The sequence below is a fragment of the Halyomorpha halys genome, unplaced genomic scaffold (genome assembly GCF_000696795.3).
Source record: "Halyomorpha halys isolate HHAL.00 unplaced genomic scaffold, Hhal_1.1 Scaffold1561.1, whole genome shotgun sequence".
Taxonomy (NCBI): Eukaryota; Metazoa; Arthropoda; class Insecta; order Hemiptera; family Pentatomidae; genus Halyomorpha; species Halyomorpha halys.
Window position 1 is genome coordinate 58149 of NW_027110735.1, and position 23861 is coordinate 82009.

A 23861-nucleotide genomic window follows, 5' to 3' on the forward strand; every position below is an offset into this window, starting at 1 on the left:
AACTAGCCCGTCTTTTAAATTTTCTTATTATCATATAATTCCTTTCTCATACAACTTACGTTATTTTATAAAAAAACAAAACAATGTTAATATCATTAACATGTAACTTCACTAATAATATTTGTTTTTAAGAAATTGGTATTTTTTCACAGAAGTTACAGTCATTAGATAAACACTGTTATTTAACAACTCAGTGATCTGTATTTAAGGTTGTATCCTCCATACATATATTTCATATTATTTATAGAGATAGAATTTAAATATATTGATAGAATCGATTAATAAATAATCTTAATGCCATTTAATATATAATTACATTTTATTTATTTATGAAGCAGGGTTTGCCAGGTTCGGCTTGTTTGAACCGTGGGTTTTCCAAATTTTCGGACCTCTTTGAAGGGTCGAAACTTACAGAACCTATGTTAGCAATTTAGATAAGAAGGCCTAAAAGGTGAGGAAAAGTTTTATGCCCCATGATAGTTTATGAACATGTCAATAAACGTTTAATGAAATATGAATTCATCTCAGATAGGTTCTTAAAATTGTACCCACTTTGAAATACGTTTGCTCGATTAGTTTTAGAGTTATCATATAACCGCAAATATGACTTATCCTTAGTTATATGTTTATCGTTTATAGTTGACCACGCTCAGCGGAGAAGGGGGTGAGTTAAGGAAAATAATAAAAAAAAAAAAAAATATATATATATAATCGCAAAAGGAAAAAAAAGATAAAACAATTAAGAATTACTACTTAGGCGCAACGTTATTTTTAGCATTAAGCATTATTCCCACAATATAACTAAACTATACCACTATATAAACAATTGTTGAATTATAACCATTGGCGAATAGTTTTACATGTAGATAACAAAAAATAACATAAGTAAATTAACAAGTTGAAAGCAGAGAAAGAACAGCAGAACTATATGTACAAAAGTTTAATAATAAGAAGAAATATGTATACAGAGAATGAAAAAGGGAAAAAAAAAGAATTCTTATCAATTAATAAAACAATTAAAACTTATAGGTTGACTTAACCTTGATAACTATATTTACATTATTATCCAAAAGAGTATAAACGTGAATATAAAATAAAAACACTCCTGGCCGAACATAAGGTTGTCCGATATTTCCTTTCCGATTACCGTCTCACCAATCCAGAATTATAGAGATGTAATCTCTAATGATGTAATGAAGTACTCCACTATATCTCCACTTCTAGTGTTAATAACCGTCTATTGAAGTAAAACACCATAATTTTGAAAAACAAAACATATATGACAACATTTCTCATATGGTGATATTCCGGTTCAAACAGTAAAGACAGAGGGCCTTTAAACTATTACCACTTCACATTGAACAATCGTAACTTGTACCAAAATCTAACTGTCACCTTCACAAAAACCAAAACCTACTCGTCTAAAACATATCGCTCGTGTTTTGTTTTCACCATGATAACAAAACACCTTGTCTACCCAGATCTTGGTAGTGTTTTTATTTCACCTTGGCAACCGTAACAACCAATCTTCACATATTCATATATCCAAATAATTTTTGTCAGCAACTGCAACATCAGTTTTTTTATAGTTGATTTATGCATTGATGTTGTATAAATTATTATTAAAATATAATTAAATTTAAATTTAATTTATGTTTACTGGAAAAAATTAAAATATTGAATACATCACAAACTTAAGACTAATATGTGCAGTAATACGGACTTGAGGAGAGGTTATCGTATAATTAACTTACGACAACCATGAATTATCTAAATATGAAGCGAAATTTAAATTTTCCGGTCGTCAGGAGGAGAGGTCTAAGAGTGCTAATACTATTCCGTGATATAAAAAATAAAAACATTTTAATATCTAATATTATTATTACATAAATTCCGTTTCAAATTACTATTATTGTTTTCTTCACTCCTCTGATTTATAAATATAATGTTACTAAATAATAGAGGATTAAAAGTCTCAAATATTTCAAACAAATTTTGGGTAAATATTTCAAATATTCAAATAATTGTGGGTTATCGAACTTTTGTTTAATAACAGCTCTTATCTCAATTGCAAGATTTAAGGATGTATATAAATAAATTTTACACGTTTGAAATTTTGATATAAATTAATGAATTTAGTTAAAATTAAACATACATTATTATTTTTATCCACACATTTGCTATTTTTTTTTTTTTTTTATAGCGACATTTCCGCTAGTTTTTCAAAATGTACAATTAAAGGTTCTGCTTTTTAGGAAATTCATTGAAAAGTTTTGATTTTCCTAAAAGAGAGAATCTTTAATTGTATTTTTTGTAAATCTAGTTAAATTATACCAGAAGGAAGCCATCGGATATTAACTATATATATATATATATATATATATATATAAAGCTAAAATTATGCTCAAATTTTTGGTTTTCGACCTAAGTAATATTAACTGTCATTCATATGAACATTTAGAATGTTCCGTGGTGTGCAGCTTTCAAGTTATAATAAAAGATAAAAAAATTCAATGAGAACCTCCCTAAATTCTACTATTTTTTATACAAATATGGTTAAAAGTTCAAAAGGTTGTATTTTCGCAAATAATAATCAGAATTCAAACATTTTGTTGTTTTTTTCTTTAAAACAATTTTGACCCTTTTTCTCTCAACTTTATTCTTTTTAAACTTCCAACGTTTCGACCACTTAGGTCATTTTCAAGGATTCTTACAAACAGCTCCTTTTAATTACTTTTATAACAATTTCCTTCACTTACATACTGATTTTTTTGGTCTTACCTTATTTTGTTTTCATTTTTTCCTTTAAAATTCTTTAAATGCCGGGTAATTGCCTTTGTCCCATCTTTAAATAATTAATCATTAAAATAATATCACAATAACATTATAAAATTTTTTGTCTTTTTTTTAATAAAAAATAGATTCCTACTTACAAATTCTTCTATAAAATTTCTTCCCAAATTTAAAACTTTTACTAACCACTTTTCTTACTACTATTTTCATTTGCAAACTCCAAACAGAACCTACCTTCAACAGGTTAGGACTCTGTTATCATCTTATCATATAACATAATTTTTTCTTTAAATATTAATTTACATTTTCAATTTAATTTAATTAACATTTATTATTAATTTCTCTGCTTACACCATAAACATTTTTAATAGGAAATCTGTTTGTAAATGTTGGAATAAAAATCTGTTTGTAGGAATTCTTGAAAATGACCTAAGTGGTCGAAACGTTGGAAGTTTAAAAAGAATAAAGTTGAGAGAAAAAGGATCAACATTGTTTTAAAGAAACTAAACCACTCTCAAACAAGTATATTAATCTATTTTTGTTTTTTGTTTTGTAAGGAATTCAATCACCATTCAAATAACATTATTCATGAAAAAAAAAATAGTAATATTTTTTCCTTATTTTGTTTATAATTTTTTTTTCTATTGAAGAAGTCGGGAATTTCATTAGCTATTTTAACCTCCCCACGACGGAAGGAAAAATTTTTTTAAAATAGTAATAGAAAAGTCTATTCTGGACAAAAATTCTCTTTTTACAAGACAAAAATCTCCTTTTATATAAATAGATTAATTCCGTGATTAAATTTCTAAATTTCATATGAGGCTCTTGAAAGATAATTTTCACTTTTCAGAAAAGTCTAGTGTGATGAAAAAAAAATCTTGGTTCATCTTAGGAAAGATTAAGGAAATTCTTGTGAGTAGGTGAATCAGGTATTTTTTTACTTTATGTTCACGTATTAATCAATTATGTAATTACATTTATGTACAGGATACAAATATGGGTCTATTTTTTTTTTTCAACGGATTCTGCGTGTTTCATAAAACGAACTGAGAGTTCCTTTTGGAAATTATATCAAGTTTATGAGAAAAAAAGAGAGAAAATAATGCATAAGGCAAAATAAGATGTTACTACGAGTCCATTCATGTTTATAATTGACACAAAACAAAATGAAACACCTGCCAAAGTCTCTCATATAACATTCAAGCTTTTGATGGAACAGAATGGAATGTTTTTCCCCAACATCCAATATGGATCTAACTCAAGGGAAACGACAATTAATTCACTCCCTATTAGCTTCAGTCATTCCACTCCTAGTGAATAATTACCATTCTCATCTATTGGGTAATTGGGGTATCAATAAGACATTAAGGATAGTTCTTATTAACCAAACAATAAGTAGGACCATTAGTCAAGAAGTGACAGCCAAGGAAGATGGGCTACCAGGCAGAGATCAGAGACTCAGATGTCATAGATGGTCTCAGTATCAGGTTCCTCAAGCTCTTCGGGATGTGGAGAGCCCTCAACGATTACAGAACAACGGGAAAGAAGAGCATAATAATCAAACTGCACATATTTGGGTCGCTTATGATAACAGTTCCATATGTTGTCTTTCAGGTCCAAAGCTTCTTCACGATCCAATTCGACATCCAGAAGGTCACGTTTGTAAACCTACACCCACTGCCTGCTTTGCAGATGTGCTGCAGGATGCTTCTCTTTTGGTTTCATATGGACAGGGTTTGCAGGCTATACGACATGATTAGAAAAGATTTTATCAATATACCTGAATATATGAGAGATAGTGTGAGAGAATTGTACATTAAGACGAACAGGACTTTTAATGTAACTTGCCTTGTGATATTTATTTGGAACGCTGGTATAGAATTCATATTTATTGTTTTTCCGAAAGTTTCTGTAGATTACGTCCAACACCACACCGGTAGTATGGCGGCTGTGAAAACGGGCAGAAAGAAGATACTCAGCGGTTGGTTTCCCTGCCCTATGGACGAATATCCTTACTATGAGATAATATATGTTTATGAAGCATTTTGTTTGTTATGGGCTGCGACACTCCTCAATGTGTATTTTTGTATGTTTTATCAAGTTTTGATGTGTCTTTATGCACAATTCACCGTACTTGGTGCTCGCTTATCCAATTTGAAGCTTGATTTTCCAGATTTTGGATTGAGTAAGAGGCATAAAAATATAATTCAAAACTGCAATTACAATCTTTATCAGGAGTTATATGAAAGCCTTCGAGATCACCAAAAGTTGTTAAGGTAACGTTTTTACCATTATTCATACTTACTACTTATCACTAATATATTTTAGCTTTTTCAAAATGTTGAATATTCCCTACCAGGTACACTGATGATCTCAGGAAATTTTACAACCCTCTTGTGACTGTGACGCTTGGAATTGGTATTCTTCTTTTGTTTATGGGAGCGGTCCAAATTTTACTTGTAAGTTTGATTTAATTTTAAATTTATATTTAAAAAAATAAATAAATTCCTGTAAACTACATATTTGTTATATTTTTTCATTAGGGGAAAACAAGTGATCCAAGCTTTTTATTTCAACTCTTCCAGATATTTTCTTTCCAATTTATTGAAGTATCCTTGTTCTGTTTTGGCTCCTCACGCATTGAGTCGGCGGTAAGTAACTCATAAAAATATATCTTGAAGTTTATAATTTTGTTTAATCTTATTTATCAAAAGCTAGTAAATATATTAGGAGGAAACGTTTGGCCTAATTGAACCCACATATACAATAAAGAAAGATACTACCTTTTTCATTAACAAGTTTTTCTATTTTATAAGATGTACAAATAATACAGGTCTAGGAAAACTTCATTTTTGAAATTTAATCTAATAATTTGGAGGATATTTTTTGTTGTGCTGAAAACTAAAATAAACTCCATTTTACTCCAAAAAGTACAGATTTTTGGTAAAATAATGTTATGATAGTAGTTATTTTACTGCACAAATTCTGAAATTCATTCGTAGTACCTGAAAAATTGTGCACTCTTTCTGAGATTAACTTGAAACATTTGGTACCCGTGTATACTTTGATAAAATTAATTGGCATCATTAGAAAAAATTGGTTTTCCCTCATTCTGAAGATAACAGTAAAGTCACCTAAAATATACACAACTCTTGGTCATGATTTAACATCCTATTGTTACCTTAAAAATTCGAAGTACCCAAGGTGCTATGGTGTTTTGATCTACAAGACTGCTATTACACATCATGATTTTGCGAAAAATCTGTACGTGATGAAATCAAATGGAATTCATTCTTGGCTTGGAACACTCCAAATATATATATATAAAGCTAAAATTATGCTCAAATTTTTGGTTTTCGACCTAAGTAATTGTTTAATTTCGCAACAAAAGTCTGGCTAATGTCCCAGCAGTTCCTATTTTTTTTCTTCACGGCACCTATTTTGGGGTAAAACATTTCGCGGCTCCTTTTTAGAGCTAAAAAAAATATATAAAACTATCTTTATATCTGTTGAATATGTACAAAATGAGGAAACACTGCTAAGTAAACGATTGAATGCACCGCATATTTGCTGTTTTAATTTTTGTAAAGTGGCATTGGCTTGAGGCACATATGAATTAAATAAAGCCAATAATAAGTTTCATTTATATAATTATTATGAATAGATATGTATTTTTCTGGTATTAAAAAAAAGTTGTATACTTTTCATGGCAAATTTTGAGTTTTTTATATGTAAATTTAATCTTTGACTAAAAACGTTATATGTAAAACTACAAAGTTCAATTAATGTTCATTTTGTTGTTGTTTCTTCGACTCACAGATTTAATTTAATTTTAATTATTTAAAAAATTCGTGATACCCGTGTGGAGTATTGAACTATACATATATAGTTAAGTAAGATGTTAGTTAAAACGAGCAACATTAAAAAAAATGGTTAAAATTGGAAAACAGCGATAAACACACCATTTCACTCTAGGGTAGTCTCACCTTTAGAACAGACATATATAGGGAGCAGTGTTGGTCTTTGTACGACATGTCACAATCTCTCTAATGAGGATGTAATAGCAAAAATAACAGAAGGGAACCGTTCGCCCCCCCTCAGCTTCAATTTAGGGACAGCATTACTACATACCCCTATTGTAGTGATATTTTGTTAAATGTAAAATGTTTTACCATGTTATATGTTATAAGTATAGAATCGTGAGCAGCCCTATTTAAAGCCATGTTTAATAATAAATGCATAAGAGCTCATAGCGTATTTTTTGATCAGCTTGTTTAGTAACCTTTCCTTCCAAAACTTCATGTTATTCTTAACTTCTAAGTTTTAATTACAGTAATTTATTACAGCATGCCTAAAATAAGTGAAAAGTAGAAGTGTAAAAGTTTGGCTACTGATTATACTTTTTAAAAAGTCCAAAACACAAGACATAAGAAAAAAAACAAAAATCATAAACTCCGAGTAAAGAAGTAACGCGACAACTAATAAAACGGTGACAAGCTTAGCTGGTCTGTTGGGTGACGTTATTCTCCATGTAAGAGACCTAGTAACAGACTCTCAGCCATTTTACATGGTATATCGTTTTAACTTGGTAAAAGAAGGAAATATTTCTCCATTTAACGTAAGTTTTTCCATTTAACACGCTTTAGCATGTTAAACTAAAGATCATGAATACCCCTAATATCTAACAGTGGCATAGGGGAACGCTGTGCTTTGGGTTTATGTTGCGAAATGAATATTCTTGAAAAACGATTGATATTGCTTACAAAAATCATTCCTTATGAAATATGTGGAACCAATTTTTCTGTGATTTTTTAATAATTTGTTCGTGCAAATTTTCCATTAACTTATAGCCTGACATTGATATTTTTTTTTGCTTAGAAATACTTATTTTTTTATAACAAAACTAGTTTTAAAAATTTCTTTTTGTAAACCATGGACGAAATTTTCTTATATTACAAAAAGTAATTATTTGTATTTTTAATCGCTAAATCCAATAACTACTGCACAAATCTTTAACAAGTTGTAGAATTGTTTTGTTTGAACGCGTTAATGTCAGGAAAATTCAGTCTGGGTTGAAAAGCCAGTTTTGGGCTGGACAGATCGTCTACTGGTGTATACTTAAAGCATAACATCAAGTTACGACCACATAGGAACAGAGCAGTAAAATGAGCATCAGTAAAATAATCATAAATGTAACTTCGTTCTCTGGAATCAGATTAACTAAAAAATGTTTATAAGACTAATCGATTGAAATTCATTAGTAAAGACTAGTTTTTTTTTGGAGTAAAAACCGAAAAACGTGGGTAAAGAAAAAAAAACGTGCAGTAAAGAACCCAAAATGTGTATATAACATACATTCCTTCAAAAATTGACTTATTTTTCATAATTTATAATATTGATATATGTAAAACTTAGCTAACCTTGTTTGAATCAAATTAAACTCGTTAAATACTCCCAACATTAATATGCACACATATTTAAAAACCAAACTATTCTTATTAAAAATTATAATTTTGTCAATTATGGACTAAGAGCTATGAAGAAACTAATTATATTAAATGACTATATATTCCTATTAAAAACAGGAATTAAATTTTTCATATTTTTAAAACTATTTAAATTTTAAATTTTAGAAAAAAAATATGCAAGGCACTATGTTAAAATTTTATTTCAAGCTAAATTCCCTTATTAATCCTCTAAATGTTTGCAAAACATTTTCTTCCGTTTAGCTTTTCAATTGTGTATTTACATACATATGTACCACTAACAATAATAAAGATATGTAATATAATATAATGATATAAATATATATATATATTAAAATTCTTCACAACTAATATAGACGGAAGAATGTACGTTCATTATAACAAGCTACTTCTAAACAGACTTTTTCAAAGCTACCCGAAACCACTGGTTATACTATTCCAGCAACATTCATCACTTTTTTTTGGTTGAATTCAACTCTCTTTATGTTAATCAATGCATAGCTTTACCTAATTTGTAAATTCTAAACTATAAATTAAATGAGGAAAAAATAAAAATGATTATATACATGTGATTGAGTATACATAACTCAATTTATATATACCAATTGTTATTCAGTTTTATCACTGTAAATTTTAGTGACTACAGGATAATAACATTTTTTTTTTTATTTAGTGAAATCATAAACTTAATAACAATCCAGTTTGAGAAGGCTAACGTATACAGAAAATTAAATAAGAATAAATATTCACAATATTGTTTTAATATTACTTACTACAAGTTGGCTACAAATTATCAAATAACATTGAGGAAGAGTGTCTGTAATGCCCACTGATATGACTGCACATTTTTTTTTTTTTTCTAATTTCTTCAACAACTGTGTATTTGAAGATCTCGGTGAAGATCATTTCTGGTGTACCAGGGTGCATTGAACATTCCATTCAGAGCTTTATTTTAGAATATTCGTAGGTTTTGTATATTGGAGTCCCTCGGGGGTCCCCATCGTTGCATTTAATTAATCCAAAAACGGAATAGGACTTGTTTGTAGGCGTTAGTTATAAAGAGAAAAATTTAATTTTCCGCCTAATGCCCAATGAATTTTTGATATATCAAAAATTAAAAGTAAAAGAGCCTACTTGATTTGATGAGTTAAATTCATTTTTTCTTTTAGAGTACTGATCTCCAGTTTGCAATATACTGTAGCGATTGGTACAAGGCTGACGTGAGGTTCAGGAGGGCTGCGCAGATGTTGATGATCAGGACAAGAAAGAGCTCCACTCTCACTGCAATTGTGATGTACCCAGTGAACTTGGAAACCTTAGGAGCGGTGAGTAAAGGCCGAGGAGGAAAACCATAAATAACCAAATTAAATTATTAATCGATATGTCTTATAAAAAATAATATTAAATAGAAGCTAAACTTATTTAGATTATCACAGTAAAGTGTATAGTATAAGCCTCGATAGTATCAGTCCCCTCCGCATTGTGTATATTAAGCTTGCAGGCTTGAAGAATATATTATCTATAGTTATAAGAGTGACTGAGATGTAAGTTCAATCTGACAGGTTTAGCATTTGTACTACGTTATTACAAGCATGATTGCAAGTTTACTCGAAATTAACAATGCACTTTAAGGTAATGTCAATGAACACAAACGACAACCCCCCAAATTTTTTGTAGTTGTAAGTTGAAATTTTTAGTAGTTGTAAACTTAATTTGGTGCTTTTTAATTTGTTTTTTTTACGAAACTAAATCCATACAAGATGCATTAAAAATAAATTGATTTACACAAATCCGAAGTTATAATCTTCTATAATTCCTATAAAAATGAGGTACCAGTATTATCCCAAAAATGGAACAATTTGGAATTCGTATGACATATATTTATTATAGATATTTAAAAATCTCGTATAACCTTAACTCAAGTGAGGAATAATTTTAATTAATATTTTAAATAAATTTATTTCGATTTTCTAAACTTTAATCTATATAATATTTTTAAAAATAATTATAATTATAAAGTTTTAATAAAAGAGAGAAAAACTTTATTCAAAAATTAGTCCTGCCCAACTGTATTAGATAATTGCTTATTATTCTTATATTACATAGGAATGGTCAGTAAATATTAAAATACGTGATAGGAATACATGATTTTTTTGTTTTGACAGTTTTAGTTCATTACTTTTTTGTAAGTTTTCATTTTTTTTTTTTTATTTCTTATAATAGTATCCATTTTTTTCTTCTATTATTTACCTATATATCTAAATCTAATTCTCTCCCATTATAATAAATAAAAAAATTTTAAACAGATAAAATATATATACATAAAAATCCTACAAGGTCATGCATAATTATACCCCATTAAAATCTTTAAAAATACTCAACATAGATGTATATAATATAATATAAAATACAAAAAAAAAAAAAAAATAAAAACTTTTTTTTACTGTAGTTTTAAAAATAATTATGACCACAAAACGTGTGAACTGAAACTAAATACTTCAATAAATCCATACATAGGTATATAATACTTCTTGATTTAATATGTTATACAGTTTAAATTTATAGTATTGTAAAAATAAATATAATAAAAAATAAATTGTTTACTTTCAACAATAGCTATAAATAAATAATATATCTGATAAAGGAATTACTGAGTTTTTACATGTATTGAATCGTATGTAGGAATAATTGATATTTAAAAAATAATTAAAGATAATGTTTGTTGTATTCATAAATGTTATAAAACTAAAGATTTTTATTATTCGTGAACTAAAAAAAAACGCATAAGAAGGTAAAATATGTTAATTAACTGGTCAAGGTTTTTAGTCAATTTATTATAGGTTACTTGTAAGTATATAAATACGTTGCTCTTTCGGTCAAGACCTCTTATTTTTTTTTCCATCTTTCTTCTTCTAATTACCCTAAGTAATACTTACTAAAAATATTGAAAATTATTAGAGTTAGAAACATAGATATAAGGTAAAAGAATACTGTTTAAAGTTGTTAGAATTTAAATTTCTTCATAAGACAATAATGTAATATATGTAATGCTATTTTCTTAGCTCGCGCCTTCTATCTAAAAACTTAAAAATTAGAATTTACAAAACTATTATCCTTCCCACTGTTCTTTATGGATGTGAGATGTGGCCTCTTACACTAAGGGATGAACAGCGTCTTAGGGTTTTCGAAAATAAAGTATTGCGAAAAATATTCGGACCGAAAAAGGATGAATTAACGGGAGAATTTACAGGATTACACAACGCTGAATTAAGAGACCTACACCTGGTAAATATAATTCAGGTTACAGCATTGGGGCGTATAAGGTTGTAGGGCTTATACGAGCGGATCCCTAAAATGTTAATAAACACTGAACCAACGGGTAAACGTCCGAGGGGTAGACCGAAACGTTGATGGGAGGATTGCGTTAAAACTGATTTAGTGCAATAGGGTTTGGACGGGCATCACTGGATGGATGTTGCAGAGAGCGTTTGGTTGTATTGGGATCGAACCTTTGGGTTTAGGCCTTCAGACTTAGACCAATTAGGCCTTCATTATTATTATTATTATGTAATGCTATTTTAAAAGCTTCCAAAATTAATCTTTATCAATCATAATTTATATATAAACACACACAAAGATACGATTATTTCTAAACTAAGTATTTTACGCTGTGAAGTAAAAATCACTTATAAAGTGTTTAACAAAGTGTTAAAATGTCTAAGAGTTTTAATATTTAAAATACTCTCAAATGACAGCATCAAAATAAGGATGGAGGCATATTTTTCTAAGTGTTTCCAGAAACGTACATTCGAGCACCAAGTGCTTCAAACCATTACAGATAAATCGGCTACACCACTTACTCATTTCTTCAGCCACTATAACATGAGTAATGTTTCCATTACCATCTTTGGGATATTTGTAAAAATCAGAGTTAGAGCTAAAAAAGTTGCATTTAAAAACTCCTAAAAATAGGAGGTGTCAATCGAGTCTTGAACACACTGTATATTTATTATTATATGAATCTTTGATATATTTATTTTCTAATCGTTACTTAAGCATATAGGCTCGAAGTATGTGATAGGTTAGTTGTTAAGGACCAATGGACCCCATAATGGTTTTTATAACATATGCGTTTTGCAAAACTTTTATTATGCTATCAAATATTACCTGTTTTGGAAATATTTAAGATAACTATTGAATTTTTATCGATGTCTATTTTAATTTTTTCAGATTGTACAGTTCACATATTCGGCAGCAGCTTTGATGTCGGGGATGGTTAACTAAAACCTCAGTTGTTCCAGTCCGTGTACAAGTTTTTTATGTATCCATATGTTACAGCCTTGGTTTATCATATCAATAAAGAAATAAAAAATTTGATGAAATGACTTGTAATACATTTTTTTTTTCTTTTCAATAGTTCAACCTACATTTTTCAGGCTACTAAAGTTGATCCTAAAAAATAATGACACATTTATATCAAGTAAAATTTTTTTTGGAAATATTTGGGATCGTGTCTTTTTATGTTTAAATTTATTTAAGAATGTCGCTACTAATATTGAGTTGAAACAAATATCACTATTGAATGTAATATATATGTTTAAATAATAATTTTTCAAGAATGAAATACTTGTCTCTATTTAAATGAAATCCACAATCGAACTGTTTAAATCGCAACGTAAGAAAAAAAAATAAGGTAATTAGTTTATATATCTTGATGATCTAAAATTTTATTTGAAAATTAATAAACTGTAGTGGGAAAAAGAAAAAAGCACTCCAGCAGAACGTTAACCAGTTATCAAGTTGGACAATAGAGATGAATTTACCAAAAATCTAAAATCTTGAATCCTAAATTATGGAGACCTCAAGGCACTTATCCATGAGATCTTAAGGGCCTCATCGTATTATTATTTTTATAAAATAAAACTTTTAGCTCTATCATTCCCAGATATTAAATGGTGTGTATTGTTATTTTTGAAATTAGATAAGAGGCTGAACAAAAATTTCAATATTTCTCAGTGTACAGTAAAAATTATTGAAAAAAATCTGTCATCAAAAATTAAACGTAACTAAAGAAGTCAATAAATCAGTTTGTACACGCTTTGATACTCAGCTAAATCATCTGTCACGATTTTGAGAGATACAGAGCGATATTTATTTGACTTATATTTTGATGTTCTAAACTAATTTATTTTTAGATTGTATAATCCATTTCCACATAAATAATAACAGTAATAAATGCATCGTATAAATGTATGTTCTGATTTAAAAAGTAAAAAATAATTGTAGTTGTATTTCACAGATCCACCTGCTGTAATAAGGGCTAATGTCCATTAAAATGACATGTAAATTCTAAGCTTATTTTTAAATTTGGGGTACGCAACTGAAATGGATTTCTAATACAATTTCATTCAGTTTCAGATCAAGATCCTTCAACCTGAAGCATTCGATGTTTCAGTATTGGTTGAATCTAAAAATAAGTTTAAAAAAACCGTCCGCCTACTTTTCGCGACTTTTCTCCTAAATAATGAGGTTGTTTTTTTGTTTTTTTTTTAGATTGTACACAGGTCAGTAAACGATGATCCTCGATTGATCATTATTTATTAATATAAAAAAATTAATTTAAATAATAAATCAATTTGAAATTATGTCAATATTTTTCAGTTGTCTTCAATAAAATTATATCATTTATAACGATATAAAAATTTACTTAAAGATAACATCCCCCTGTAAAGGGAATAGTAATACATAATCCTCTACGCAATGAAATATCGTTGTAGACAATTTTCTCTAATATTAATGACAAATTTCAGACAGTTGAAGACAAAGCAACAAACTGATCTATCTTCGACTGAATGTAATTTCTCAGGAGTGCTTGACACATTTTCAAAAACCAATGAATTCTATAATGGAAAAAATATAAAATTTCAATTTTTAGAGCTTGATTATTCGAAGCTCAAAAGTTCCTGTAAAAAGGAATTAATATCCCTGTTTGAGTATAACGATCTAATGACTATCCACCACTACTTTAACCTAATCGAACACAGATGAAGCAAAATATTAAGGCAATTATATTACAGTAAAAATTAAACTAATAAAATTTCATATATATTTCTAATTCACTCACTAGTGAATACTAGCCCCAAAAGAGCCTAGCAAGCCTCTAACTGAGAAATTAGAGTTTGTCTGGGTTTCATTTCTTAATCGAACGGAGCTAACTTTATCCTTTAGAGAGACTCCAAGCATTGTACGTTCCATTCTTCGTTGACAGGCAATAATCTTCCTCTCCAAGTTCCTAGTCTATGTTGGCATCCATAAGTAAGTGCTGGGATAATACAACTGTTGAATAAAATTGTTTCGTACCTTATATCTTGACGGTTTTTAAAAATATATCCGAGACTTCAAAATATCTTCCATGCTTTACCTATTCTGGATTCAATTTCCTTGGCATCCCTATTCACAAATGAAATTATTTACCCAAGATAAATTACTTCATCGGAAATCTCCATGCCCATGAGGTTATGTATTGTAGTTTCCGAAGGGCCATTGGTCATTATGACAGTTTGTGAGGTTTCAATATCAATCCATGGAGAGAACGTTTTTCTTTTTACTGATTGATTGATCATTATCACTAGTTCTTCCTCTGAGCTTGCTACTAAGACCACGTCGTCTGCACATTTTAATATGTTCAGCTTCATTCTATTTAGTGAAATCCCCATGTCTTTCTTGTCTAAGGATTCGAAGATTCGCTCTAGCTCTGCTATAAAAATATTTGGTGATAAGGAATCTCCCTGCCTGGCTCCATTTCTTATAGAGAATATTTTTCCTCTTCATACCATCTCAACATATCCTTTATTAGCTATGTACATGTTTTCTATTATTTTTATATACCCTTTATCCACTCCTCTGCGTTCCCATGAAATGAGATGAATCCCAGATAAAGTTTTAAGTTATATTCGTTCTCTTTTTCTATCAGCTGGTTAATTTTTGTTTAACCCATTATTATATAATAATAATGTTTTTTCTAACCTCTGCCTGATCTTTTGGTAGAGTTTCGTCAAATACTTTTGATATTCTGGCACTTATTATTTTTGAGAAGAGGTTACATAAGGTGGAGCCAATTGAAATGGGGCGGAAGTTGTTGATATTTATCTTATTACCCTTCTTATGGATCAGAATTATTTTTGAGGTTTTCCATTCATTAGGTATTTCTTTTTCTGAATAATTTTGTTGAAAACAATACATAGTAATATTTATAAATCGTCTCTAGCATCTGCCTTTGTGACACAAAACACAACCCATATGAAAAAATGCACCACCTCGAATGTTTATACCGCAGAACTAAATGCCATAGCATCCGCCCTTTACTTTTGCATGACAAATATAGCAAATGACAATATAGTAATAATATTAGACTCCATTAGCACTCTTCAAGAATACTTCATAATGCTAAAACAAACAGGTAAAACAGTCTACTTCGTCTGGGCCCCTGGGCATGAAATAAGATAGAGAGAGTTGCTAGAGAAGCGCTAGTCCTCACAGGTAGAACCACAGTAATCTTAACTGCAGTAAATAGGAACTTACTGATCTTTAAAGTAATGTATAAACAAAATATTACAGGCAATGTGGAATAAAAGTCCGCCCAGTAAGTTGAAATCTATAAAGAAAGATGTGAAGTCCTAGATTACATCAACCCGAAGCAGACGCCGCGAAGAAGTAGCGATCACCCGAATGACACACATCCACCTCATAACAGGAGAGCCCCTCTAAAATGTTCGAAATGTAAGAGTAATAGAAAGAGTCATTAAATTCATCGATAAGACTAACTTAATAATCAGCCTTTAATTAATATAATTATTTATTTATCTTGCCTTATTTTTAAAATTAGAATAGGCACTTATCTGATTTTCATCATCCTTTCTCTACTAACGTTACGATCTATTATTAAACAAATTATAATTGCCTAGCTAAATAATATTTCAAATCTCACGGATTTTCAGAATATGCACTTACACTTTATCACTCTTTTGATTTTGTCCATACCATTATTTATCCACTGTTCCTAACTACCGTAAGGGGCTCATCTCAGAACCATTTACATACACCTTGAATCCCTTCGGGTATACCACAAAGTTTATAAAAACTGTATCTCACAGGCATATATTAAACTAAATTAAAACTCAAAATTTTAATTAAAATTATAATCAAATTTCATCACCAAATATTTTTCACCGGTTTGTTATCTTTCCAGTGTAGATAAAATATTATTATTATGACCAATACCATGAAAACATTTGTTATCATAATCTAATTATTTTGTATGTTTAGGTTTACACCATTATATCTTATATTTTTTACTTACTGTTTTTACATTTCCTGTATTATATCTATTTTATATTCATTGTATTTCTAACAATATTTTTTTGCACACGTAAATATTTTATTTCTTTAATATATTTTCTTTTATTTATGTCGAAGATGAACAATTTTATTGAATACATTTAAAAATAAAGAACCAATATATTATATTATTTAATTTTGTCAGGGTTAGGTCAGACAAATAGACATTAGTTTCAACAAGCAGACAAATAGACATTAGTTTCACCACGGAGGCATCCATCAATTATTGTTGTTAATCAATCTTTGTTTGTTTGTTGAAGATGAGTTTTATTTGTTTCATTTAGTTTGTAATAAATAATTTCGTGTAAATTTATTTTGTCTATTTGTCATATTTTTTTTACTAACATATACATTATTTTATTTATATTATTAACAATTATACATATATTTGTTTATTTGTGCAATAGTTTGATTCTATTACAATAATTTCATCTCTTTTCAATATTTCAAATGTGATCACCAATAAAAGCTGAATTTACAGTTGAATTTACAACATTTACAGTGTTTCAGAAATTCTTTTAGACGTTGTATTCCGTTCGCAACAATATTTTCTATCTGTATACATATAAATAAATATATATTAGTTACGTATTCTATCGTTTAATTTATAATTATGTTTCCTAAATTATCTAATTCTTATAGTTATTATTATCATAATTTTATATCTTTTTCTTGTATTTCGGGTATATGAATACAATTTTTCGACACTGCTTCAATATTTCAACTGGAACAGGTTCATTTTTACCTAATAGTAGACGGTTTCATTTATTTATACATATATACTTATTGTTTGAAGTATGCCTTCAACTGAAATGCCAGACACATATACTTGTTATAGCAAGTAATTTTCTTCCTATATTTACACTAAATTATAATTAAACATGCAGTATGGATGTAATTAAACATGTAAGTATGGAACATCATCAACACAGCTGAAATGGCCTTTTCCTTAGTTCAGGTAAGAACAATAAATTATGTTTAAACACTATGCAATACTATTTCACTAAACTATATTTCAATTAATTGAACAATGGATTAGAATTTAATGAATTATTAGGTTTGGTATGGACCTTATGTGTAAACACTAATTTTGAAACTTAAAACTTTATTAGAATTTCATTAATCCGGTCCGGAGGACCATTATGTATGAAGTATGCCTTCAACTGAAATGCCAGGCACACATTCACTTTGGGTTGGCTGGTAGGATTTTAAGTGGACTGTATAATTTAAAAATAAAATAAAATTCTATTATATAAGTTACATGTGGTGTAGAGGGTGGCCGAAATAAAACATTTATGGTTAAAAGGGTTAATTAATATTGAATGACTGGACTATGGAAAATTGTAGATATAATGACGTGGTTGATGATGAAATGGAGGTTAACTATTGCTAGGTGAACTTACTCCATGATATCTTCTTCCCTTCGCATTCCTATGCCTCTCTCTCCTCTGCTTCTGGGAATAAATCCAGGAATTCTGCTCAGTCGTGGTAGATTTTGATGAGTGATGAGTGATGAGTGATGAGTGAACAAAGAAGAATTGACTGGCAGAAGATAGCTCTAGAAGATAAGATGGCTCTCTCCTTAGCCTTGGTAACTTTTCCTCACCACAGAGACCACTGGAGGAGGTGAGTTTTGACTGTTGGCCACATGGGGCGCTAGTATTGCCAACATAAGGCATCCCCTCAATTCAAACTTTCGGTTAACTTAGGTTACCCGGAACACATATCATTCTCAATTGTATACTATAACTATATTTATTTCTTCTTCATGTTCATTTATATATAATTATCTTTTCACTTTTATTTACATAATTATATAATAATACTCCTACCTTATTTTACTTTCTTGCGTCTTATTATCCTAAAATATCAAAATATTTTTAGTTATTTTTGTATCTTTTTAACCATGATGAAGTTCGACAAAGTGGGGAAAAACGTTGGCAAATGAATAGCTATTAATCGTATAAATAGTATGGTTCCTTTTGACCGACCATCTTCTTTATAATTATATGTAGAAATGTGTGGAAGAGAATTAAGTTCTCAAAATATCTCAATAGGATCTTGTATCTATGTTCCTATGGAAACCGATTTTTTTTTTCCTAGTTTTTAAAATAATTTAAAAACTATTTATCCCCCAGGAAATTATAATACTTGTTTGAAAAGTAAAAAATAAATCATCCAATATTAGAGAAAAGATGTTAAGTTGGTGTATTTATTTTCCAAGTTTTTAAAACTCAAAGAACTACCTACTCCTTTGTACCTCACTTTAACCTTACCTCACTTTATGTACAACCATTACTAACCATTCATAAAATACTAAATCCAAAACGATACATATGTCGGCTTATAGTACAGCCTTCTTCTTCAAATTGTTATCATTTGTACAAGATCCTTCTGGAATTCCCACCCCCATCCCTATTGGCCAATGATCTGTTCTTCACTTTAAGCAACACCTATTCCTACACCTCCAGCGAAATCGAGTTATCGCCTCAACAATCACCTAAGCAGCAGGTATAGCTCTAACTTTATTTACCGCGATAAAACTGTAATTGTAAATTAAATACCTAGTTTTTTAAAAATATATTTCCGCTCGAATGATTATAAGATATCTAATTATTCTTGGGGGACATTCGTCACAAAATAAAATTATTCTTTCACTCCATAACATTTCATTGAGGGAATTCGCATATAAGATATTTTTCATTTTGTGTTCACATACTGATCAATTATTTAATCTATTTGTTCAAAGAATAGAAATATATGGTCATTCATCATCCTTCATCTGATGACGTGAGAGTTTAAAAAATTATAAGTTTATAATAAAAAATTAATAAAATAAAAATAAAAATAAGATGTTACTACGTATCCAATCATGTTTATAATTTGCATAAAACAAATGAAGTACTTGCCTAAGTCTCTATATAAAACATTCAAATATACATAAAACATTCAAGCTTTTACAGAATGGAATGTTTTCCTCCAAAATGCAATATGGATCAAGGAAAACGACAATTATTAAATTCCTATTAGTTTAAGTCATTTCAGTATAAGAAAATACTTCCATTAAGAGTAGTTTTATAAAGAATAAACAATTGCAGACCATCAGTACGGAAGAGAGAGTCGAAGGAGATGGACTACGAGGCACTGATCAAGGACTCAGATGTTATTGACGGCCTCAGTATCAGGTTTCTTAAGTTCTTCGGGATGTAGAAAGCCATCAACGATTACAGAACAAGGTGAAAGAAAAACATCATAATTAAAATTCACATACTTGCGTCGCTAATTATAACAATTACGTATTTAGTCATTCAAGTGCAAAGCTTCTTCACGGTACAATACGACATCCAGAAGATCACGTTTGTGAATTTTTTCCCCCTGGCTTCGTTGCAGATGTGCAGTAGGATGCTACTCTTTTGGTTTCAATTGGACAGGGTATGTAGGCTATATGATATGATATGGAATAATTTTATAGATTATATAGACCTGAAGATATGAAAGAGCAAATGAGAGATTTGTATATAAATACGAATAGGACGTTGAATCTAAATTGCCTGGTGGTATTTATTTGGAATATTGGTATAGTATTAATTTTTACAATTTCTCCAAGAGTTCCTATAGATTACATCCGATATCACATTGCCGATGTGATATCGGATGTAATCTATAGGAACTCTTGGAGAAATTGTAAAAATTAATACTATACCAATATTCCAATTCGGGAGCGATACTGCCGGTATCGCTCCCGTGAAAACGGGCAGAATGAAGATATTGAGCGGTTGGTTCCCTTTCCCCTGCAGGTACACCGATGATCTCAGGAAGGTTTACAACCCTCTGGTCACTGTGACGTTTGGAATTGGTATTCTTGTTTTATTTATGGGAGCTGTTCAAATTTATTATTTCGTTAAATCTCATTTATTAAAAGCCAATGAATATATTAAGAGAAAAAATTATGCCTTTTGAACCCAACTATGCAATAAATAAGCATTCAAGAATTTTTTTCGCATTTTATACGTATTTTATAGCTATATATATAGTTAAGGTCTTCAAAAAGTAACTTTTAAAAATTTGATTTGGTAATTTCAATGATATTTTTTGTTTTGCAGAAAACTAACATGAACTCCATCACGTACAGATTGTTCGCATACTCATGATATGTAATAGTTATTTTATACTATATGTAATGTTATTAAACAAAAATTCAGAAAATCGTTCATAGCACCAGGAAAATCTTGAACATTTTTCATGATTAACTGAAAACAATTGTTACCCCTGTATACTTTGACAAGATTAAAATACTGTGTAATTTGAGTAATCCAAACCAATTGCTGCAGAGAAGTATTCGGATTACAGAAAGTATAAGGAAAAATGATCGCTCTCTGAATCTTTCCATTAACCTTTCGTCAGGTGCTGTGAGTCTTATAACATCACTAATCACTAGCCGTATTTTGGGCGGGTACATTTGTTTCCTTCAACATCCCAAGTCCAATCCATGCAAAATTATGACTTAATTTGTTATTATCATAAGACTGTTTATTTATCGGTGAAAATAACATAAATATTACTTTTTGTTTGGATTAATTTCAAACGAGATTAAAAAAAATATATCATCAACAAAATTTGCATTGTATATGTTTCTACTATTAATTATATTAGTTTTACAGAATCAAATGATTTATAAAATATAAATTATGTATTTATAATTTCAATAAAATACATCATGAGCACTTCTATATGGTTTAGATTACCCGATCTCAAAACTATGTAATAATTTCCACATATTTAATTTTACAATATGATTTTCTACTAGCAATAGCCGCAACAGATGAAATCTATTCCTAACTAGTTGAAATAGGCTCTCCCCTCCATGTAATAGGGGTTATAGTTAAATATAACTTTTTTCCAATTTGCAATATTTATTTCAAGATAAATACCCTAAAGGTAGAACACGTCATACATAACCAGCTGACAAAGCCGGTTTTGTACACCAGGGAATTCAATGCACACAACCCATTATGGGGCTTCCAGAATACCAATTCTTGAGGTCGAATGATTTAAAATTTCTTAAATTTAACTGATGTTCAGTAACTAAATTCTAGTGAACTGTCTGTATCTTTTCATATATAAAAAGAAACTTTCTATATTCAGTAGTTCACGAAACGATGCTATAGATTGGACGGTTCTACCAGAATCTTATGGCAGTGATAATTTCCTAATACATCGAATGTTCAGGAGTGCAAATTGCATTAATCACTCTGTACCCAGATTTTTTTTCACCTCTTGAACAATGAGGAATAAGGAAAAAAAAAATATATTTTACTTTGTAGTAGTGTAAGAATTCAGAAAAAGGAAATCACCTTATTATGATGATCAAGCAATATCCCTTCGATTAATTCATATAAGGACGCATCACTTAAATTCAATTCCTTACTTAATAACCTCGACATCTTCAATTGTTGCCCACATGTGTTAATATGCCATATTAACTATAACGCCATGCTAAAATGCCATATAGCTACTTCATAATAAAAATTTCTTTCTTATTATAAGACATTGTCATTTGTCAATTAGGGGCTTGCTAGGCTCTGAATACTTTTCGGTTATTGTAAATCTATTATTATCTTATTCTAAATGGATATATAACACCCTATACATATTATCGATTTATATGAGATATAATTAACATACAATAATCAGGAATAGGAAACGGCTCAACTACCTAAACATTATTTATTACATAACATTATAAATAATTAAATCCTGAATCGTTGAAAAGACAAAAACAAATTTAAGTAAAAAAAAAAAAATATAAACAGTAATTGGGTGGATTAACTGGATAATTAGAGATTAATTAGTTCACCATATAGATTGCGCTTGTGCATACGTACAATCTATGAATTTGGTATACGCTGTTGCTGGTCATAAGCTCCATGTTGGATCTTACACTATATAAGATTAAAAATTAAATATTAATATAAAGATGAACCAAACTTACAAATAATTTCAAAATTGAATTATAGAAATAATGAATTAACGTATTTTAATTTAGACATAAAAAAAAATTAACACACTTAAAGACGGAAAATTAAGTTGACGTAAGTAGAGATTAAATAAAGGTCGAGAAAGAATAAATACAAAATAATAATAAGTGAAGAACAACTTACTGTTCCAGTTGAAAGATACCAAAAAGTGACGAAAAAGTGGAAGTATACAGAGTGGAGGGAAGACATTTTGTGCGCTGGTAATTTTTTTTTGAAATTATTTCTGTGTTTAAAATATGTTTTAACATTCTTTCTTTTTGGTAGACTGTTATTTTTAGTTGGAATTCTTTTATCATCTTTTGGTAATTTTTTTTTCTTCTCTCTTTGACGAACTTAATTTCAACATGGTTAATGGAGAACAAAAACCACTGGTAAAAGTGGCAGTTCTGAACTTCCCTCTGCCTAATCAAGCGGTTCCCACAGCACATACATCCCCGGTAGCTCCTGCGGTTCCGGTAATACCTCCACTAACAGTGACTACATTTGCTCAGGCGCATGCCAATGTACTGGCTAAGCAAAAAGTCAGGACAGCCATGTCACACGATCAGAGGAAGGCCATCTCGGACTTATAACGATTCTCAGGTGAGATTGGCGAACTTCCTTATGATAGGAAGAATGGAGGCCTAGGTATCGGAGGACTTGTTAGATAAGAATGATATCATTTCCTTGAAGGTGGCATAATTTACAGAATTGAGCGGACCATCCTTGATCACATTTAGGCTGACGAAGAGAAGCCTTGGCCAGTGGTCAAGGAACGATTGAAAAAGGTTAACGGAGGTGGAAGATGGACTCCAGAGGAGGACATTTTTTACATGTTTCATGAGAGAAGAAAACTTGGCCAGTCGAATGGGCAGTATGCTGCATCATTACTTGTCCATTTTTATTTAGAGAAGATGAGAGAGACACAGTGCAGAGGTGGTCCAGTGGAAGACGAACTTCCTGGACTTGATACTGAAGGTGCAGCTGGCAAAAGAAACCAACAGGCGAGGACTGCCACGTGAGTGCATATTTATGGAATGCGCCCAGGATATGATTGACGCAAGCACCCGCGAAGATGACACTAGAATGGAGGTAGTTCTGTTCCGGACGTCAGAGAGTCAACATCGCGGTGTCTCGTTTGATCTTGTGAACAATAGAGTTATTGTTT

General features: G+C 29.8%; 1 protein-coding gene across 2 annotated transcripts in view; it reads left to right on the forward strand.

Moving 5' to 3' along the window:
- The first annotated feature begins 4218 nt into the window (after positions 1-4218).
- The window catches only part of LOC106690053 (odorant receptor 10-like), a 55318-nt gene continuing 35675 nt past the window's right edge, over positions 4219-23861 (forward strand). The window contains exons 1-5 of one of the 2 annotated variants that reach the window (XM_067048852.1): positions 4219-5069; positions 5153-5252; positions 5337-5444; positions 9449-9604; positions 12510-12661. In XM_067048852.1, the coding sequence (XP_066904953.1) occupies positions 4225-5069; positions 5153-5252; positions 5337-5444; positions 9449-9604; positions 12510-12563 (1263 nt within the window). In that variant the 5' untranslated portion in view covers positions 4219-4224 and the 3' untranslated portion in view covers positions 12564-12661. Of the gene's footprint in view, positions 5070-5152; positions 5253-5336; positions 5445-9448; positions 9605-12509; positions 12662-23861 lie in introns of those variants that run through there. The other variant, XM_067048851.1, reaches the window with a different exon arrangement.